This window comes from Garra rufa, chromosome 4, assembly GCF_049309525.1.
Source record: "Garra rufa chromosome 4, GarRuf1.0, whole genome shotgun sequence".
Taxonomy (NCBI): domain Eukaryota; kingdom Metazoa; phylum Chordata; class Actinopteri; order Cypriniformes; family Cyprinidae; genus Garra; species Garra rufa.
Genome location: NC_133364.1, coordinates 9,468,156 through 9,490,993, shown reverse-complemented (window position 1 = coordinate 9,490,993; position 22,838 = coordinate 9,468,156). Strand labels below are relative to the sequence as shown.

General features: G+C 34.3%; 1 protein-coding gene across 1 annotated transcript in view; it reads left to right on the top strand.

Moving 5' to 3' along the window:
• wnk1b (WNK lysine deficient protein kinase 1b) overlaps positions 1–22,838 on the top strand; it is a 108,327-nt gene that overhangs the window by 77,270 nt on the left and 8,219 nt on the right. Inside the window, exons 15-29 of the mRNA XM_073837700.1 lie at positions 2,079–2,294; positions 2,597–2,664; positions 4,013–4,169; positions 4,246–4,362; positions 4,532–4,616; positions 4,775–4,993; positions 6,051–7,126; positions 8,680–8,760; positions 10,538–10,624; positions 11,826–11,862; positions 11,990–12,060; positions 12,154–12,650; positions 13,149–13,351; positions 14,679–14,879; positions 18,968–19,060. Of these exons, the coding sequence (XP_073693801.1) occupies positions 2,079–2,294; positions 2,597–2,664; positions 4,013–4,169; positions 4,246–4,362; positions 4,532–4,616; positions 4,775–4,993; positions 6,051–7,126; positions 8,680–8,760; positions 10,538–10,624; positions 11,826–11,862; positions 11,990–12,060; positions 12,154–12,650; positions 13,149–13,351; positions 14,679–14,879; positions 18,968–19,060 (3,208 nt within the window). The remainder of the gene's footprint in view (positions 1–2,078; positions 2,295–2,596; positions 2,665–4,012; positions 4,170–4,245; positions 4,363–4,531; positions 4,617–4,774; positions 4,994–6,050; positions 7,127–8,679; positions 8,761–10,537; positions 10,625–11,825; positions 11,863–11,989; positions 12,061–12,153; positions 12,651–13,148; positions 13,352–14,678; positions 14,880–18,967; positions 19,061–22,838) is intronic.

The following is a 22,838-nucleotide window of genomic DNA, read 5'->3' as shown; positions in this document are numbered from 1 at the left end:
CAGTCATAAGGTTAAATTTGACAAAACTGAGATTTATACATCATATGAAAGTTCAATAAATAAGCTTTCTATTGATGTATGGTTTGTTAGGATAGGACAATATTTGGCTGAGATACATCTTTTTGAAAATCTGGAATCTAAGGGTGCAAAAAAATCAAAAAGACTGAGAAAATCACCTTTAAAGTTGTCCAAATTAGGTTCTTAACAATGCATATTACAAATCAAAAATTACATTTTGATATGTTTACAGAAGGAATTTTACAAAAAATCTTCATGGAACATGAACTTTACTTAATTTCTTAATGATTTTTGGCATAAAAGAAAAATAAAAAATTTTGACCCATGCAATGTATTTTTGGCTATTGCTACAAATATACCCCAGCGACTTAAGACTGGTTTTGTGGTCCAGGGTCACATATATATATATATATATATATACATATACATTATAGAAATAAACTACAATTTGAATGCAGTTTCATGTAACTGCATGGTAAATGTAACTAAATCGTAAATTACTTTGTAGAAGTTTTCTTTTCTTTCTTTTTGTTTGTTTTTCTTTCCTCCTTTTACAGTTTCCAAACAATGTACAGTATATCTGTGGCCGTCTCTCTGTGACGTGCCTCAGCTGTCCTTGTTTGATTGATGTTTTCTGGCATGTTTCTGCCTGTATGTTGCATGATTGTCAGTTGTGTGGTAAAGAGATCAGTCTGTTCAGTTCCCAGTGTTCAGCGCAGAGCTATTGTCTTCTTACCTTTGGCTAAGATACACTGTAGTGGCTCAGAAAAGTTGTTTAATTGTATTTTATCAGATAAATCAGATAAATTGTGTTATATGTGTTTGATGTGGTGCTGGATTTGGATTTTATTTTGTGTGTTCTTGTTAGGGTGACCACCTGCTAATAAGCCCAAGGGGGGACAAGGGGTATGTTTCTGAGGGACAATGTGGGACACTGCCTGGCGCAGCGGTGCCCCCACCCCACGGGCAGACTCACTGATAGTGGTTTACCCATTTCTAGCACATACCACCTTAAATGGTATATTAATAATGCTCTATTCCCCTAAACATGTGTAATTGCTGATGTATGCTCATGAATAGGCCAACCAATGTGTATTTATTTTCTAAATAAAGATTCATAGTATTTTGAACTTTCAATGAATTGACAGATGCACTTCCACTTACGATTTACTTAAGCTATTTAATTTTATTTATTTTTCATTACAATTTATTCACTTTAAATAAATTAGAATATAAAATTATAGGATTAACAGGAATTGTAGTTGCTCAACACCACAGGAACAGTTGGGAAAAAAAAAAAAAAAAGTCTTAACTCACAACTCCAGGGGTTCACGGAACGAGAACACCTTTCAGCCACAAATATTCATTTTCCCAGTCTTTCTTGTACCCACACCTTCTCTTTTTAATTGATGATGGCGGTGCCTCAGACTCAGTCTCTTTCTCCATTTTTCGAATTGGAAAGCGCACATCTAAAAGTTCCTTCCTAGCGCTGTCATGACAACAATGAAAAAGTTGACAACAACCTAGTCAGTAGTTCAAGTGAAGGGTGGGTGTGGCAACAGTAGCATGCTGAACTGTCAAGTAATGTTCGTTTGGCTGCCTGGGGCTCGAGGATAGAGTGACCAACTTTTTTTTTGAGCAAGCATTGATTATGCGTGACACGGTCTCAATTTGCCTGACGCATGAATTGGGCTTCAAACGCTGTGCGCGCACGCGCTACGCGGGACGGGTGGTCACCCTAGTTCTTGTTGACATTGACAACGTTTATAGGCACTTAGAGAGGAGCCCCTCCTATCTTAATCTAATAAGCGTTTGCCGTTTGTTTTTCATGTGTGTTTTGCTTGCGGTCGTTGTGATCCTCCGCTCACCCCGCGGCATGCCGTCTCCGTCATGTGGTCTGATCTCGTGATTGTTTGCCTTCGGTTTATTAAGACATTGCACATAAACTGGCCTTGCCGTCTCCATCTCCCCCCGGTCGGTGCTTGCAGATACATTTCCCTCTTCCTCCATCTTCCCAACCACTGATCTGATTCAGCTACCCCTCTCGTACTTCCCCGCAGCTTCTCTGCGCGCCAACTATAGCAGTTGCCCCGTTTCCGCAGCAAGCAGTGCCTGAAGCGCTAGCCGTGCCTGTGCCAGCCACGTCCCCGTCAGCGCTGCCGCCCCATCTACCCCAATTGATACCACCTCTAGCGACATCTGTGCCAACCATCCTTGTGGCCACAGTCCCCTCCCCACCCGAACATCTGTGTTTGCCAGCAGACACCCCAGCGCAGGTACCTGGAACGGACCGAACCGGCCCCAAACGTATCAGAGCAGATAGTTTTTGTTTGCTTTATAGGGCAAAGCTAATGTATTGACATGTCTTGGTCATTTTTATGTTTGTCTGGGAAGCTTAGTTGTCTTTAGCAGCGTCCTTTCTTTTCTTGGCTGTGAAATAAGATCTATTTTTTCAAAAAAAAAAACACTCAGGCTTTGCCTGAAGCAGTTGTAGTTTTTATTTAGACATGCATTTTGTTTGGTCTTCTTTGATCTGTTTGCATCACTTACATCCCGTTTTTGTCATTTGCTCTTCCAGACATCTCATAGCATCTCTCAGACTTTGACGACAGAGCTGTCACAACTCCAAACTCCTGCTGTGGAGAGGTAAGAATCACCATTTTAGCAGCCGGTTTAGTGACAGTTTATTAATAGGTGAAAAACAGTAGACACTAGTGTTGTCTCAAAATTTTGACTTTGATACGATACCTGACTAAAATATCTCGATACTATTACTGAGCCCAGACAAAAACGTAGAACATCAGGAAAAGTAATTGAATAATAGATGTTTTAAATGGAGGCTATAATTATTTTATCTATTTAAAAATATAATAAATTCATCCTCCTTTAAAAAAATAAAATAAAATTAAATGCTAAAATCACTACCAAGCCTACAGGTATGTAGAGATCTTTAAAATCATTGTTAAGTTTGCTAAGGATAAAGCCAAATCGTATCTTATTTTTTCCGTTTTAATTTTTCTCGACTCTGTTTTAATGGTTACATGACAAAAATTTATTAAAAAGTCAAATTAATTAAAATCCTGAAACTTACACAATTTAACAGCAGTTTATTAAAGGTTTACCAAAAAAATGTTTAAGGCCCTATAAAATACTTGTTGTTATTATTATCAGTTTTATTTTTATCAAATTCTGTGAATCATTCCATTAATTGTCCGGATTCCATTTTAATAGTTTCAATACATTTTAATAATCAAAAGCATGTCTAATTAATTGATAAAGATTCATTAGAGTTAATAAAGAATTCATGCATTATATTATATATTTATTGTTTATGTTATATTTTTATTTAAGTATTTATTTATTTATTTTTTCAGAAATACTGTTCTGTGTATTTACAAATTTCTAGTAAATAAATTCTGTAAATATTTCTTAAATATTGTTTTAATAATATTTTATTAGTAGTAAGTAGCACTGTCATTACATTAAGTTACATTTCTTAAAGTTAAATCAGACTTTTATTTTGACAGGTTGCTGTCAAACCTATGATATGACGATGGTTTTTCTCAAAAGTAACAGTAAAATGCTCATGAAGTGACTCTCAGTCGTTCCAGCGATTATGTTTATGTTTTCATGTACTCATTGAGGCGGCAGAGGCTGAAAACAGGATTCATATTTAAATAGGCAAATTCCTTCCACGTATTCCACGTAAATATACAGTAAATTCCATTTTTATGACTGCATCCCGTGATCTGTCTGCGTTTTAATCGTAGGACGCCAAAGAAACACTCAGGAAATAATGGCTCTTATCAAAATGCATTCTTAACGTACCAGTACTAGTAAAATGTGGTATCGTATCTTTTTAAAAGCAGGGTATTGTGATACCTTTTTAGTACCGGTATATCATGCAACACTACTACACACAGTGATTTCAGAATTCATTGTGCTGTGTTATTAAAGCCGTAATGTGTTTTCATATCTTTTTTTTTTCCATTAGCTGTCATTCTGATGTGGCGTCTGGGCTCAGCGATGGCAATGAGGGCATGACGGCTGGCAGGCATGAGGGCCGTTCTACCAAACGACACCAGCGCAGATCAGTTCGCAGCCGTTCACGGCATGAAAAAACCTCTAAGGCCAAGCTCAATGTTCTTAATGTACGTCCAACACACCTTTTTCTTGTATTGCTTTTGATAAAACAGAGGACATTCAACAACCTCTCTGTTGTTTTAGATCTCCAGCATGGGCGACAGAGTTGCGGAGTGTCAATTAGAAACACACAACAGAAAAATGGTGACTTTCAAGTTTGATCTCGACGGCGATAACCCGGAGGAAATTGCACAGATAATGGTAACTTGAAACACCGCCCGCATTTTTAATACTGAACAGATACGCTCAATTAACTTGTGATTTCTTTTGATCTGATGTAAAATAGAATTACATTTCTGTTTCCAAAATACACTTTGAGCTGCCAAAACTCATTAAGAAGAGGCATTGTTTCCTTCACGTCATGTGTTAGGTACAAAGTGAGTTCATTCTAGAGAGCGAGCGCGAGTATTTCATCGAGCAGATTCGAGAGGTCATAGAAACAGCGGATGAGAAAGGTGTGGAGAGAGAGCGCAGCCTGGTACGTGCCTTCTCGTACTTCATTTATGTTGAAATAATTCTTGCAAACGTCAGTTAACAGTCTCAACCAAATGATTCCAGACTGTCAGTGATCACGAGCAGCATATACCCACCATATCTGCGCCTCTTGAACAAGGTAGAGCTCAATCCCAGCAAGTTACAATGCTTTTTAATCATGCATCAGTACTGAGGTCTTCTCTTCTCTGCTTGTTTTTTCCAGGTGTGCCACCTAGTTCAGCTGCTCAGGTGGTTCACTCGGCAGGCCGCAGGTTTATTGTGAGTCCAGTGCCTGAATCCAGACTGAGGGAACAGTTCTTTAGCTCACCTCAACCCACAATCGAAGAGCCTTCATCCTGTGAGTGTACTATATGAAATAATGTTATGTTAGATAATGCATTTATGCATTTAGCAGATGCTACAAAAGCAATTAGTCAAGGAAAAAACAATATTTGTAATATACGATGCTCACTTCAAGAACAAAAGTTTACAGATAATGTCTGTCATCCAAGGTGTTCATGTCTTTCTTTCTTTAGTCGTAAAGAAATTGTTTTTTGAGGAAAACTTTTTAGGATTTTTGTCCATATAGTGGACTTCTATGGTGCCCTGAGTTTGTACTTTCAAAATTCAGTTTAAATGCGGCTTCAAATGATCCTAAATGCAGTTGTAGCCGAGGGAGAAGGGTCTTATCTAGCAAAATGGTTATTTTGTTTTTGAAAATTACAATTTATATGCTTTTTAATCTCAAACACTCTTGTCTTGTCTTGTCTTGCTCTGCCTGAACTTTGTTTTTTCCGGTTCAAGACAGTTAGGGTATGTTGAAAAACTCCCATCTCATTTTCTCCCTCAACTTCAAAAATCATTTCAAAATCATCCTACATCGCTGCAGAAGCACGGACCCAGTGTTTGCAAAGTGAACATGAAAAGACGATCAAACACCCTTAACAAAAAATGTAAAACAGGGACGTAGGACGATTTTGAAGTTGAGGGAGAAAATGATTTTTTTTGACATAACCTAATAGTCTTGAACCGGAAAAAAGTTAAGGCAGAGCAAGACAAGACTAGCGTTTAAGGTTAAAAAGTTGATAAATTATTCGCTAGATAAGACTGGGACCGCATTTGGGATCGTTTGAAACCAAATTTAAACTGCATTTTGGAATTTCAAACTCGAGGCACCATAGAAGTCCACTATATGGAGAAGAATCCTGAAATGTTTTTCTCAAAAAACAATTTATTTACCACTGAAGAAAGAAAGACATGAATATCTTGGATGACAAGGGTTTGTTCAGGAAGTGAACTTCCCCTTTACTGTCCATCCTCGCCTCTAGTACAAATAGCCTAGACTAGATGATATAGCATATTTGACAACTTGTATAACCACATACTCATTTCTGCCCTGAATTTTCCTTCATCAGCTGTGTCAGTTCCACCGCCTGCCTTGGGCCTTTCTATGTCTGCGTCTGCCGTCAGTCTACAGCAGGCGTTTTCTGAAATGCGTCAGGGTCGGTTTGACCCGGGTCCCAGTACTGCGCCTCCAATGCTCCATGTCTCCATGCCCCCTCTGGTTCCCGCCGCAACACCCTTGTCCTCTAGCGCCGCCCCAGTGGTCATTCCTCCCCCCATTGTGTGTTCTGAAGTGACCTCTTCACCGTCTCTTCCCTCCGTCTCCATAAACCCTCCAGGGTCATCATCTCCTCCTCCTACCCTTCCTGCCTCCTCCGTGACCTCCCCTCCAGCTCATTCGCAACTCCCTCATCCTCAAAGTCAGGCTGTACCTGCTGCCATCAGTGTTATTTCTGCCCCTTCCTCTCTGCCAATGCCAGCTGTGCCTGCTGTCACATCCTTCCCCCAAACCTCAGTCCCCATGCCTGTACCTGCTTGTACTGCCCCGCTTGCTCACCCTGTGACTCCTATGGGATCTGTTTCTGGTGGCAGTAGTGAACAGCCCATTCCCTCAACATCAGCTCAGCTTACGCCACCAGTCATCCCAACCACAGCCATCCAGACACCTCAGCTTGCATCTTCCACCACCACGGCTATTCCCGCCTCGACTGCTCAGTCACAAGTGCCCACCACCAATATACCAGTCTTGCAGCCTACACCCGTGCACAGTCAACCTCAAACCTCCACCGTGCCCAATCAGAGCCACGCACATTGTGTGGAATGTGACAGCGACCCGCAGGGAAAGGGTGTTGATGACATTCATGCTCTGGATAAAAAGCTGCGCTCGCTCTTCATGGACCTGGGCTCTGGTCCGCCCTCTGCCCAGTCTGATGTCACATCTGATCCCTTGGCAGCCGCAAGCGTCCCTGGCACCTCCTCTCCAACTGCCTGCGCCACTCCTAGCGGCACCCCACTCCCTCCCACTAGTTTACCCCTGAACTCCTCCGGTCAGCCCACGGGATCTCCTTTGACCTCCATGGGTAATGCGTCTACTCCTGTCGGCTACAGTCAGACGACTCCATCCAAAGCGCCGTTATCAAGATTACCGGTGAGTGACCGATTACTCAAAAAGTCAAAAGGCTGTCGAAGTCTGGTTTAAAGGTCAATCTTAAGAGACCTGTCAGCTTGTATAGGTCATGTCGCAAAATCAAAAGAAAAATAATTGTTTTTTAGAAAGCAAATAAAGCCTGTTTTAGCACAGTTAAGATTTTTTTACATGGTGGCATTCATTTCATTCAAATTAAAAGCTGTAATGCAAAAAATACTTGATTTATATTAATCCCTTTCAAATTTATTTGTAATTAAAATAACATATTTAATTCTGAATGTAAAAAAAATAATGTGTCCAGGCAGAATCATTTACGTTATTACTATTTAAAAGAAATTAATGTTTTTTCGACGCATTAAATTGACCAAAGATGCAATAAAGTTGATTATAATGTTGCAAAAAATATTTTAAAATTTTAAATAATTGCTGTTCTTTTGAATTTTGTATCCATTAAAATTTTTTTAAATAAATAAATAATTGTAGTAAGTATACAAGGTTTAAAGGTTAACCTTTACCGCAAAATTAATTCTATTTTTTAGAAAGCAAATGAAGCCTAATTTTAGCGCATTTAGGATTTTTATTTTTAATTGTGGAATTATTTTTATTAAAATTTAAAGTAAACTGTCCCTCAATTGTAAGTGCTGTAATGCAAAAAAAATTATAATTTCAATGCTATAATTTGTAAAAAAAAAAAAAAAAAAATTAATTAAATATAAATTATACAATAGTAATAGTATAACATATAAGAGTATATTTATTTTAAATTAATTTGTAATTAAAATAACTTTTAATAAAAATTATTTATTCATCAAAGATTTCTGAAAAAATTAATAAATAAATAATGGTAGTAAGTATACTAGGTTTAAAGGTTAACCTTTATCGCAAAATCAAAAAAAAAAAAAACTATTTTTTTTAGGAAGCAAATAAAGTCTATTTTCTAGCAAAGTTAAGATTTATTTTTATTAAAATTAAAAGTAAACTCTTGAATTTGACTTAATTTTTCCAGCAAGAAAAGATCAAAAGAAACAGTGAAGATGTTTATAATGTTACAAAAAAATTAAATTATAAATAAATGCTGTTTTAAATAAAATAAAAACTTTTTAATGGTAGTAAGTATGCAGTGTAGTGTGTATATATTGCAGTAATGTAAATTTAGGGCATAGTTGTCAAAAATAATGTCACAATGCAAATAGGTTTGACATCATGGTGCCAGTTAAAGCAAACACTTTTCTTGTCTTTAACATCACATTTTAACCTCCCTCTCTCAGACTAACAATATAAAAACCTGTTTGATTTTGTAGTGTGTTTTTAAACCCAGTTTCTGCATGGCTCTTGAGATGCATGTCATTGTAATCCTACATGAATACCATATAACTCAACTGACACTGACACATAATATTATAGTAAAGCTTTAGTGACATTTTAAAAGTACAGCTTTGACCATAACGCTCAGTCTTTACGCTGCATGTAGCTTTGTGGCGGTTCATTGGCACCTCTGCCGGCTCTGGTTCTTTACAGTGCTTTAGATGCTCTCTTCCGTCTTCATTCATTAGGTGTTGCCTGTCGGCCCAGATCAGGCTGGCACGCCGCCCACAGAGCACCTACCACCCTTCCCAGGACCTTGTTTAACTCAGGTGCCCTTTTCTTCTTCTATCTCTCTCTGTCTCACTCTGGTTTTATATAGTTGCATTCCTGTAAAACACGCAGAGCATGTAGTAAAGAGACTTAATCGCATAAGAATCAAACCGCTGCATGGCGTAGCTTTCCTTTGAGGCCAGTTAGGAGCATGACCTGTGACACTCATTAACTCTGCTCTTTCTCTTTTTCTCTGCCGTTGAGGAGGGGAAAACTGGAAATTTGTGATTGTAAAGAAAACGGCATCACGTATGATGCAAATCATTTCATTTAGATCGGAACTTCAGAGCGTGGATCTTGAATCATTTGACTTAGAGTGGAAGGGGTTCACAAATCTTTTTATTTAGATCAGAACTTCCGAACAGGTTTGCAAATCTTTTGCTTTCGATCGAAACTTCGGAGCGTGGATCATGAATCATTTGATTTAGATCAGAACTTCGGAGTGTGGATCGTAAACCATTTGACTTAGATTGGAACGGGTTCGCAAATCTTTTGATTTATATCAGAACTTCTGGATGGATTCGCAATTTGTTTTGCTTTAAAACGGAACTTCGGAATGGGTTTGCGAATATTTTGCTTAGATCGTAATTTCGGAACGGGTTTGCAAATATTTTGATCGGAACTTCGGAGCGCGGAACGTGAATCATTTGATTTAGATCAGAACTTCGGAACTGGTTCGCTAATTTTTTTTGCTTTAGATGGGAACTTCCGAATGGGTTTGCAAATCTTTTGCTTTAGATCGGAACTTCAAGCGCGGAACGCAAATCATTTGTTTTAGATCGGAACTGCGTGGATTGTGGAGCGGAAATTCGAAACAGATTTGCTAATCTTTTGCTTTAGATCGGAACCGAATCGTTTCAGATCAGAGAATCGTTGGAATCATTTCAGATCAGAATTTCAGAACAAGTTTGTTAATGATTTTTTTTTTCTTAAACAGTAGAAAATATTAAATCATTAATACGGCACAGTTATATAAAAAAGTAGTATACACACACACAAATCCCTTACGAAAAATAACAGTGGATTTACTATAGTAAAAGTGTAGTATACTTAAGTAATACTTTAGTAGTAATACTTTGCATGTGCTTCATTTGATTTTTGCCATTTTTTATTAGTATATTATTATTTATCTATTTCTCTTTTTTAGAATTTGAAATGGAAGCCATTGTTTGATAAGTGAGATCTCTGATTGAAGTCCTTAAAAATAAAAAATAATGCTTAAAAAGTCCTTGAAATTTAATTTTACAGTATCTGTACGAACCCTGAGTTTGGTCAATTCTCGGTTAATCAGAGTCATTCAGATGTTATATAATGTAATTTCCCTTGTTCCAAACTGAACCCTGCTTGCATACTCAAAGAAAATCCTTCCCTTCTGCTCAAGGCGATTCGTACTAAACACAAGAGACTTTCTCTAATCCCGTAGATTTGATGTGATATGTTTCGGCCATCACTTGTGAATAGCACTCAACCCATACAAAACATTTCAGGAACCGCGCTACGTGGCCCAATTAAAGGATTTACTCTCCATTTCACAAATATGTAGTGCAACATGAAAAGGAAGCCTCAGCTTGGATTAAAAGCATTTCGTTTTTCCAGGCAGTGGTCATCTGACCCGTTACTTACTGTAAGAGATCATCTCATGCAGAAGTTAATTAGATACACTGTTCCCCTGCTGTATTTGTGTGCACTTGCCATGAGTAATAAGTGTACGAGGCTGCATGCGTGTGTTTCTTGGACCTAAGTGAACTTGACTAATTGCCGAAATGGATTATTTAGTCCCAGCAGCCCCTGGAGGATCTGGATGCCCAGCTGAGACGGGCGCTGAGTCCAGAGACCGTCCCAATCAGCAGTGTCACGCACCAGGTACACGCACGCCGACAGGGGTCTGGCCGAAAAAAACACCAGCACACGTGGATCGAGTGCCGGATCTGTCTGATTTGATTTATTGCAGTTAAAGATTCAAAACACAGCAACTGGAACTTTCCATACACAAAGAACAGATGAAACAAATGCTTCTCAGATAAAAAAAACTGCATTAAACCAGTGAATTAGCTCCTCAAATCTCCGCAGCAGAAACAAAGAATGTTTTCTGTGGTACTCTTTGCTTTTAGTATAATAATTCTAATATTATTATATATATGTAGTAATTGGTATTATTTAAGTATATATAGTAATATAAGCTATAATTAATATAAATAATTTGTGTGAATTGTAATTCTTTCTGATATCTAATTTATGATCGTATGTAATATTTATAATATATTATTTTTTTAATTATATATATATACAAACATGTCAGTTAATTAGTCATATTTTTTGTTTTAGTTTATCTATCTATCTATCTATCTATCTATCTATCTATCTATCATATATAAAAAGAGAGAGAGGGAGATATTTTTTGTTTTTTAATCCATATTTGTCCTCATTTTTAATAATATATAGTTAATAATATACTAATTAATAATATATTAATTTATTGTATTTTTTACTTTAATTATATTTATATAGAGAGAGAAAGAGATTTTTTTAATATTTATTTACATTTATCTAATTTATGATCATATAATATTTACAAGTCCATATTTATAATTATCTGATGTATTTTATAATATTTGTTATTTTTACTTTGTTTTTATTTCTATATTTAGATTTAGTTTTTAGTTAGTTTTTTTTATCTATATATATATTTATCTAATTAATCATAATATATAATCTTAATATATAATTTTTTAAAGAAATGTATTAGTTTTTTAAAACTCCATTTTTCTGTGTGTGTGTGTGTGTGTGTGTGTAGGACACATATATACAGTGTCCTGTGTGTGTGTGTGTGTGTGTGTGTGTGTGTGTGTGTGTATGTGTATGTATATATATATATATGTATATATGTATATGTATGTATATGTATATGTATATGTGTGTATATGTGTGTGTAGGATATATATATACACACACACACACACACACACACACACACACACACACACATGTATACATGTATGTGTATAATGTTGTATTGGTTTACAATGTCTGTCATCTGATTCTCACCCTTTTTTTGTCTCTGTAGTCATCTGTCACTGGGATGCCACCTGGAGGACAGCCAGGTATGTGCTGCCAATATTACATTAACCTGTTCTTTAAACAAACAATAGGCAGCTAAAACGTTAACCCTGTTTTTATATAACATGAGCACATTATCAGCTCTGCTTATTGATGATGATTTTCTTACAGTTCCATTTTCTTTGGATGATGAGCAAGCAGCTCCACCTGCAGCTGGAGGATACAAACTGGGACGATTCCAGGTACCTTGCATTCTCAATACACTGACAGGAACGAGATGTTCATAGTGTTTGTGTATGACACCAGGTGGCACTCTTGTTCTCTTTCTCTTTCAGGTGTCAGCAGCTCCTGAGGAGAATGCCCCACAAACTCCCACCACCTCCCATGACTCATCCTCCACGTCTTCTTCCTCCACCACCACCTCCTCTTCATCATCTTCCTCCACTCTCTCTAGCCCTGAAAACACACTGCACCGAACCTCCTCTCCCCTCAGAGACAAGAAAGCAGATGTGGTCGACGGCCTCCCTGCTCTCCCCAGCCAGACGACAACCCAGCCCCAGCCCACCACCATTGGACGCTTCCAGGTGACCACCAAAACGGACACGAGGGTGGGCCGTTTCTCAGTGAGCAGAGCACAGGATGAGGCTCCTGTGGCTAGCTTGCCACCACCAGAACCCCAGCCAGTACCTCAAGCCCATCCAGCTGTTGGGAACGGTCCGGCTCAGAGCCCCGGGAGCCTCAACAACTCGGTCAGCTCCTATTTCAGCAGCGACAATGACTCCGAGTTTGAGGATGAGGACTTTAAGAGAGAAGTCAGCAAGCTGAGGGAGAAGTATGTTTGTTTTTGATTAATATATGTGACCCTGAACCACCAAACTAAACTTAAGCAGCACATATATATTTGCAGCAATAGCCAAAAATACATTGTATGGGTCAAAATTATTGATTTTTCTTTTATGCAAAAAATCATTAGGATATTAAGTAAAGATCATGTTCCATGAAGGTATTTTGTAAATTTTCTATTGTAAATATATCAAAACTTATTTTTGATTAGTAATATAGATTGCTAAGAACTTCATTTGGACAACTTTAAAGGTGATTTTTTTCAATATTTGGATTTTTTTGCACCCTCAGATTCAGATATTCAAATAGTTGTATCCCGGACAAATATTGTCCTATCTTAACAAACCATACATCAATGGAAAAGCTTATTTATTCAGAAAAAGTTGACCCTTATGACTGGTTTTGTGGTCCAGGTTCACATTTTGTAAAGGTGTTGAGACAGTGTAACATAAGTTAAAGATATAAAGGTATAATTGTGACGTCCTAGGCACATGATGGAGAGTCAGGCTCTGTACTCCAGGCAGAAGGCAGAGATTGATGCCCTTTTCACCCGCTTGGGCAAAGCACCTCCCACTATGGTCAACCCTCCCGTTGTGAACCCAGCCGGCCGCAGACGGCGTCCCACCAAGAGCAAAAGCAGCAAATCCAGCCGCAGTAGCTCACAGGGCAGCAAGAGTCCTGTACAGCCAGGTATTCACTTGTTCTGCTTTGCCTTTTTTGTGCAAATCAGGGGTTGGATTCACAAAACATTCTTAACGATGAATTTCTTCTAAACTGGTTTTTGGGAATATATAATATTCTAAAAAAATTCTCATTTTTTTTCTTCTCAAGATTGTTCTGTAGACAAAACATAAGATGTTTCTGCTATTTGCTAAAAATTTACCCTCAGGCCATCCAAGATGTAGATGAGTTTATTTCTTCATTGGAGCACATTTGGAGAAAATTGGCATTATGAAATCACCTGCAATGGATCCTCTGCAATGAATGGGTGCCATCAGAATGAGAGTCCAAACATCTCATAAAAACATCACAATAATTCACAAGTAATCCACACCATTCCATTCCATTAATATGGATGCCCGTTTCTGCCATCTGAATAAAAAATAAAAAGGTAATTGCAACTTATCTCACAATTCTGACTTTTTTCTCACAACTGTGAGTTTACATCTTGCAGGTCTGACTTTTCTCATAGAACTGCGAAACAAACTTGCAATTCTGATTTTCTTCTCAGAATTGCAACATATAAACTTGAAATTGACAGTAATGTAGTCATAATTGCAAGATATAAACTCGAAATTGTGAGAAAACAGTCAAATTTGCAGGATATAAACTATATTTCTCACCTTATTGTGAGAAATAAAGTCAGAATTGTGAGATGAAACTCTTTATTTTCTCAGAATTGTGAGATACAAACAAACTTGCAATTCAGATTTTTTTCCTCACAATTGCTAGTTTTGTTAATCTCACAATTCTAAGAAAAAAGGCAGAATTGCGAGATATGAACTTGCAATTGTGAGAAAAAAATTCTGAATTGCGAGATATGAACATAATATAATAAGATAATAATGAGAAGTCACAATTACCTTTTTACATTTTTTTTATTCAGTGGCGGAACCTGGCTTCTGTAGATTAATGTCTTGTAAAGTGAAAATTTGCATGTTTGTAGGTGAAAAAAAACTGAATGTGGATTATTGTGATGTTTTTATCAGCTGTTTGGAGACTCATTGTGGCACCCATTCACTTACAGAGGATTCATTGGTGAGCAAATGATGTAATGCTACATTTCTCCAAATCTGTTACAATGAATTAAAAAAATCATTTACATCTTGGATGGGAAGATGTAAGCAAATTATAATTTTGGGGTGTACTATTCCTTCAAGAATTAAATAAGAACTGCACTTAAGAAATGTGATAAGAAGATTTTTGTGAATCAAACCCCACCAACTGTTGGAGTTTTGTGTTCTGGCTCTGATCAGCGCTTCTGTATGTACGTGTGTTTTTGTCGGTGGTCTTACAGCAACCAGCACTTTATCTGCGCAGAGCGCTCCCTCTGTGTACCCGCCCCAGCAGGCTTTCCTGGCCCCTGGGGGGATGTTAGATGGGGGGAGCAGCCCTCTGCTCCAGTCCTTCAAACCCTCCCCTTCTAATGAAAACCTGTGCTCCGCTTACACCAGTGACGCCACGCTCTCTGCGCCCAGTCTGTGTGTCACCTCGCAAGGTAAAAATAAAGAAACCTAACACATCACAGCCCTCAGCTGGACCCTGTGCTTTTTTTTTTTTTTTTTTTTTTCTAAATACACACAAGTAACAAAGATAAATAAAACACTCACAATTTTCACAATCTTACAAGTCGTTTTAACAAAATAATTGACGCTTTAATGACGTAACATCTCATTATTACAAGAAAAGATGTTTTAACATGAAACTGTCAGTTTAACATCTTATTACGAGAAAATGTTGTTTTATTGACATCGTTATTACGAGAAAGCATGTTGTTTTAAAGACATAACATCTCCTTATTACGAAAAAGAGGACGTTTTAACGACAAAACATGGTTATTGCGAGAAAAGATGTTTTAATGAGATAATTGTTTTAATGACATCTCGTTATTACAAGAAAAAATGACATTTTAACGATATAACATCTTGTTATTGCAAGAAAATGTTATTTTAATGAGATAATTGTTGTTTTAATTACATAACATCTCGTTATTACAAGAAAAGATGACATTTTAATGACATAACATCTCTTTATTACAAGAAAAGATGACATTTTAACGATATAACATCCCGTTATTGTAAGAAAAGATGTTAATCTAATGAGATAATTGTTGTTTTAATGTCATAACATCTTGTTATTACAAGAAAAGATGACATTTTAACGATATAACATCTTGTTATTGCAAGAAAAGATGTTTTTAATGAAATAACATCTCGTTATTACAAGAAAAGATGACATTTTAACGATATAACATCTTGTTATTGCAAGAAAAGATGACATTTTAACGATATAACATCTTGTTTTAATGTCATAACTTCTTGTTATTACAAGAAAAGATGACATTTTAATGATATAACATCTTGTTATTGCAAGAAAAGATGACATTTTAACGATATAACATCTTGTTTTAATGACATAACATCTCGTTATTACAAGAAAAGATGACATTTTAACGATATAACATCTTGTTTTAATGACATAACATCTCGTTATTACAAGAAAAGATGACATTTTAACGATATAACATCTTGTTATTGCAAGAAAAGATGTTATTTTAATGAAATAATTGTTGTTTTAATGACATAACATCTCGTTATTACAAGAAAAGAAAAAAGTTGTTGTTCTAAATGAGATAACTCATGTCTTAATGTCATAACATCTCATTATTACGAGAAAAGATGTTGTTTTAACGTCATAACATCCTGTTATTACGACAAAAGATGTCATTTTAACGAAATAACGTCCTGTTATTGCGAGAAACTGTTGTTTTAAAGACATAACATCTCGTTATTACGAGAAAAGAGGACATTTTAACGATATAACATCTTGTTATTGCAAGAAAATGTTTTTAATGAAATAACATCTCGTTATTACAAGAAAAGATGACATTTTAACGATATAACATCTTGTTATTGCAAGAAAAGATGACATTTTAACGATATAACATCTTGTTTTAATGTCATAACATCTTGTTATTACAAGAAAAGATGACATTTTAACGATATAACATCTTGTTATTGCAAGAAAAGATGTTTTTAATGAAATAACATCTCGTTATTACAAGAAAAGATGACATTTTAACGATATAAAGTCTTGTTATTGCAAGAAAAGATGACATTTTAACGATATAATATCTTGTTTTAATGACATAACATCTCGTTATTACAAGAAAAGATGACATTTTAACGATATAACATCTTGTTATTGCAAGAAAAGATGTTATTTTAATGAAATAATTGTTGTTTTAATGACATAACATCTCGTTATTACAAGAAAAGAAAAAAGTTGTTGTTCTAAATGAGATAACTCATGTCTTAATGTCATAACATCTCATTATTACGAGAAAAGATGTTGTTTTAACGTCATAACATCCTGTTATTACGACAAAAGATGTCATTTTAACGAAATAACGTCCTGTTATTGCGAGAAACTGTTGTTTTAAAGACATAACATCTCGTTATTACGAGAAAAGAGGACATTTTAACGATATAACATCTTGTTATTGCAAGAAAATGTTTTTAATGAAATAACATCTCGTTATTACAAGAAAAGATGACATTTTAACGATATAACATCTTGTTATTGCAAGAAAAGATGACATTTTAACGATATAACATCTTGTTTTAATGTCATAACATCTTGTTATTACAAGAAAAGATGACATTTTAACGATATAACATCTTGTTATTGCAAGAAAAGATGTTTTTAATGAAATAACATCTCGTTATTACAAGAAAAGATGACATTTTAACGATATAAAGTCTTGTTATTGCAAGAAAAGATGACATTTTAACGATATAATATCTTGTTTTAATGACATAACATCTCGTTATTACAAGAAAAGATGACATTTTAACGATATAACATCTTGTTATTGCAAGAAAAGATGTTATTTTAATGAAATAATTGTTGTTTTAATGACATAACATCTCGTTATTACAAGAAAAGAAAAAAGTTGTTCTAAATGAGATAACTCACGCCTTAATGTCATAACATCTCATTATTACGAGAAAAGATGTTGTTTTAACGTCATAACATCCTGTTATTACAAGAAAATATGTTGTTTTAACATCATCCAGTTATTGCGAGAAACAATCTTTTTAACAAGATAATTGTTGTTTTAATGACATAACATCTTGTTATTACGAGAAAAGATGTAGTTTAAATTAGATAATCGACGTTTTAATGACATAACATCTTGTCATTATGAGAAAAGATGTCGTTTTAATGAGATAATTGTTGTTTTAATTACATAACATTTCGTTATTACAAGAAAAGAGAAAAGATGTTTAAATTAGATTTTCATGACATATCTCGTTATTACGAGAAAATACGTTGTTAAAACTACATGACATCTCCTTATTACAAGAAAAGATCAATTTTTAACAAGACAATTGTCATTTTAATAAAATAATATCTTGTTTTTATGAGAAAAGATGATGTTTTAACAACATAGCCCATTATTGCGAGAAAATATGTTGTTTTAGCGAGATAATTGTTTTATTGACATAACAACTCGTTATTATGAGAAAATATCATTTTAACAAGATAATTGTACTTTTAATGACGTAACATTTCATTATGAGAAGAGATGGTTTTTTAACGATGTTATTATGAGTAAATATGTTGTTATTACAACATAATGTGTGTGTGGCAGCAATGCGTCACTGTAAATGTAAAACTTATTTTTTTGGCAGTGTGAAACTTATTTTAACCATTGAAATAAATACATTTGTTGTAGTTACAATAAAATTGATGTATAAAAATAAAAAAATATTTTATTTTTAAATTAAATTTTTTTTTTTTTTTATTAAAAAATAAAAATACTTTGAGGACAAAATTGTAATTAGATTTTTATTTTATTTTTGGTAATTGAATAGGTTTAGCTCTTTTTAGTTTAAAATAAGCATTTATGTTGATTTTGAAGTAATAAGCAACTGTTTGTGTTTCATATTCTTTGCAAATTTATGCCAAAATGATGGTATTTATGACTAATTTCAACCCGTATATCACCCACTCCTAAATAACATAGTTTAGTTTTGGATTTATAATTTTTTTAAAGTTTTAGTCGCATAAAGCAGTTGTGAGTCTTCCAAATTTAAGGAGAAAACTTCAGGATGAAACTTTTGTCCAGCAGACATTTAAATGTTATTTTCCTCTCGAATGTTGTTATGATTTTTGTGGTGGATAATATATTGGCCCTATTTGTGCTAGTGCAGGTGAATCAACTCTTAACATAGGAATATTTGCTTCGCCTATCTGAGAAAGCGCACGCTTTGGTTTGTATGAAGCTGCAGGGCTGATGCTTGTGCCTCCAGGGGGCGCTTTTCCTTCCCCTACTTTTCCGTACAGCTCGACGCTCACCCACCCAGGGCCACTCCTCCCCTCCTTCACCTCCTTCACTCTCTCTATCTGTCAGGAATTCATGGCTTACTGACCTCTGTTACCATTCTCACTGTGTATTTGTGTACGTTTCCTTTATCTCTCTCTTTCTCTGCTATCTGCTCCATCTTTCTCTCTCTTTCTCTCACTGTCTCTTCCTCTTTTCCATCTCTCTCTTTCTCTTTCCCTCTTTTTGTACCACAGGCTGTGTAAAGTTCAGCTGTGGGTCGGAGAGAGTGACCTTCAAACCAGGTGGCAGGAGGACGCGTTTTCTGAGTACGCCCTGCTTGGCTCTTTGTGTGTAACGCTTTTTCTTTTGTCTCTTTCCTACAATGTCATGTGATTAGTTCTTGATGCTGCCAAGCCTTCTGATTGGCTGATCATCTCAGACATTGTGTTTAATGAATCTTTAAACTAACTTGTGCTCATCGCTTAACGGTTATCGTTCATATCCCATACTTACGAGGTCCAATAATTATTTCTAATTCAGCTGTGTTCACAATGGACACTTTGCCATTTTTAATTCATCTTATTAGTTTTAATATTTTCCCTCTTATATGCTTTGGTTTAACATGACAACAAAATGTCAGAATTGCTAAAGATAATTACTAATAAATTAAAAAGATGAATAACTGCTGCATTTGACAGTGTCCCACAGCAATTTATACTGGAAGATCTACTGAGATCTTTTTATCCAATTATTACAATCATTGTAATTATAGCTAATAATTTGAATGTGCAGGGTCCATATACTAGTAACACTTCACAAAAAGCTTGTAAATGTTATCATTACTTGATAAAAAAAAGTGTCATGAACTAATAATGTATATCATTTATTAAAATTATTATATAATAATAATTTACCTAAAATAATCATTTCAAGTTGTATTAATCAGTAATAGTTAAAATATTATGAACAAAACATGAATTAACAGTGGTGAGTAGTTTATTGTTAGTGTTATATACTATTCAAATATGTATTAATAATTTGAATAATTTTTTTAGTTTTAATTTTAACTTGTTTTAATATATGCCTGTACTTGTCATTTGTGTTAGTTTTTATTTTTGTATATATTTTAATATGAAGGGTTATAATATAAAATATTTTAATATTGTGATGTAATTATATTTAATATTTCTTGTTTAATTTATTGTTTTGTTTTTCAGTTTAAGTAACCTTAGCTAAAGCAACATTTCTTATATTTTTTTTTTTAAGTTTAATATTTTTATATTAATTATATTAATATTTTTATTAACATTAATCTTTTGTGATATATAATTATTTAATATTTATTTAATATTTCTACTTCAATTTATTGTTTTCTTTTTTCAGTTTATCTTCATTTCAGATTTCTGTTTGTTTTTTAGGTTTTATATTTTTATGTTATTACATAATTTTAATTTTATAATAATATGAATTAAAATTATAGTTTTATATTTAAAAATTATCATAAAAATATATACAATATTTAGTTTATTGTTAAAATCTATAATATTTTAATATTGTGATATAATTATATTTAATGTTTATTTTGTATTTCTTCTTTAATTAATTTTTTTCTTTTTTCAGTTTAACTGAGCTTAGCTTAGATCTTTTTAATTTGTTTGTTTTTAATTTAATATTTTTCTATTAATAATTTTTTATTAATCATATAATGTTAATTTAAAATATAGTTTTATATTTTAATATTTTTAACATTGTATTACCAAAAATATATTTAATATTTAATTTATAGTGATATATAATATTTTATTATTTTTAATATTATATTTCTAATTTCAACATTTCTAATTTTTTTTATTCTTATGTTTTTATATATTTTTTACATTAAAATTTATATATTAATATTTTATACTCATTTATATTAATTATATAGTTTTCATTTTATATTAATAATAATTAATTAAACAAATATAGGTTTATATTTCAACTTTTTCATTTACAAAATAAGTAACGATTTTTAATAGTTTTAGATATGTTTACAATACAGTTGTTAGTTCATGAAACCTACTGTAATGCAAATACGAATGGTACTTCATTGTAAATTGTTAGCTGTATGGCTCATGTTTATGCAGTATTGATTGGCTGTTCCTTTTCTGACACATGCAGTGTGAACCTGCAACTTACTATTTTCATTCCCTCATATTATTTACATAATTACACATTTTTATAACTAAATCTCTTGAAAGGACTAAACAAAAAAGCTGACACAGTGACTATTTCTCCAAACAAAGCAAGTCACTGCAATCTGATGAATTTTTCCTTAGTCTTTCTTTCGTTTATATATATATATAAAAAAAAAAAGATTTCACGACCCTCAGCACAGGTACTTTCACAAACCATTTCACATCAGCACAGTCTTCCTCCTTCACAATCTTATCTTTTTTAGTTACCCTCACAATGTAGTACACCTGATCAGACGCGATAGTCGCAACCACACTTGAACCTTCCTCCGCTCACCCCACCTTCACAACAGCCATCAGGGCTTGACTTAAGGTTTTAGTCTAGCATGTTCTCTGATAACACTCCCATAATGCACTGTGTTGGACGTGGAGTTACTGTAACACTGATTCTCTCCAATCCCACCCGTTCTCTCCATGCTTCAGGGAAGATGGTGAAAAAAGTGTGCCCCTGCAACCAACTCTGTAGTAATTATCTCTCTTTTTTTACATCCTCCCACTCCTCCTTCCCTCTCTTTCCTGTCGTCACCTCTCGCTTCATGTCCCGTGGCCTGCTGAAGCTGGTTTTTCCCGCTAAGCTCTCAGGCTGACTTGAGCATTTGTTTCTGTGATGACCCATTCATGTGTTTATAAGTGTGGCATGTCACGTGTGTTTTCACTCTGGCACATACACGCTAGCCTAAATTTGAAATTGAAATCGGAAATCGCTCTTGAAAAAGCGTCTGGACGCCACGCTCGGCAGTCAGACTGACTAATGCGCTCTAAATGGACCCGTCTAAGCGCTCATCCCATTATTTGAAGCCCCAGACTCCCTTTTGCACTCTTCCTTGATCCCCTTAAGACTCATCCCGCTTACTGCGCATCGACTTCATCCTGTTTGGATGGAGTTTCTCACCCATTACGAGGGTCTAATGAGGCCTGGATGATTTTATCCCTCACTATGCACAAGGCTTAATCACTATCCAATGCACAAGCAACCATATTGAGGGAATACAGCTCACATTTTCACACAGAAAGGTAGGTTTTCACAAAGAGGTTTCCGGGATTCTCCAATATTGAATAAAGTGAATGGAAGTCATCCAGTAAATGCTGAAGTCAAGCTGTATGTGGAGCCTACACCTCTCCTTTACCCTCTTTTCCACCAGGTGGTGCTGGTGCTTGGCTAGAAAATTATTTTATTTTATTTTTGGCCAAATCTATATTCAAGTTTTATGGATATTGTAACAGCCACAATATTTTATGATTAAAAAAAGTCTCTTATGCTCAACCAGAAATACAGTATTATTGTGAAATATTATTACAATTTAAAATAACTCTCTTCTATTTTATTCTATTTTAATGTATGTTGAAATGTAATTTATTCCTGTGATCAAAGCTGAATTTTCAGCATCATTACTTCAGTCCTTCAGTTTTTGATTTCAGGATTATTTAATGAATAGAAAGTTCAGAATACTGTAGAAATGTTTTATAGCATTATATTATTATTATTATTTGTTTGTGCCAAATACAAATATTAGTAATATTAATATTAATTTCTTTATAAAAAATATTTATATTTAGATAAATATTAAATGTGAATTCATGTTTAATTGTTCAAATTTGACTTAAATACAGTATAATAAATACTAAAATAAAATACAAAATATTAAATGTAAATAATCCGGTCTGGACACATTATTTTTAGATTTTTAATATATATTTATATAAATATTAAATTATTAATTAAGATAATGGTTAATTTATCAAATTTAACTTAAATTTAGTGTAATAAATATTAAAAAATAAAAAATAAATAATCCTGTTTAGACAGATTACTTTTATATTTATAATGTATATTTATATGAATATTAAATGTAAATTAATGTTAAAGTCTAACTTAAATGCAGTATAATAA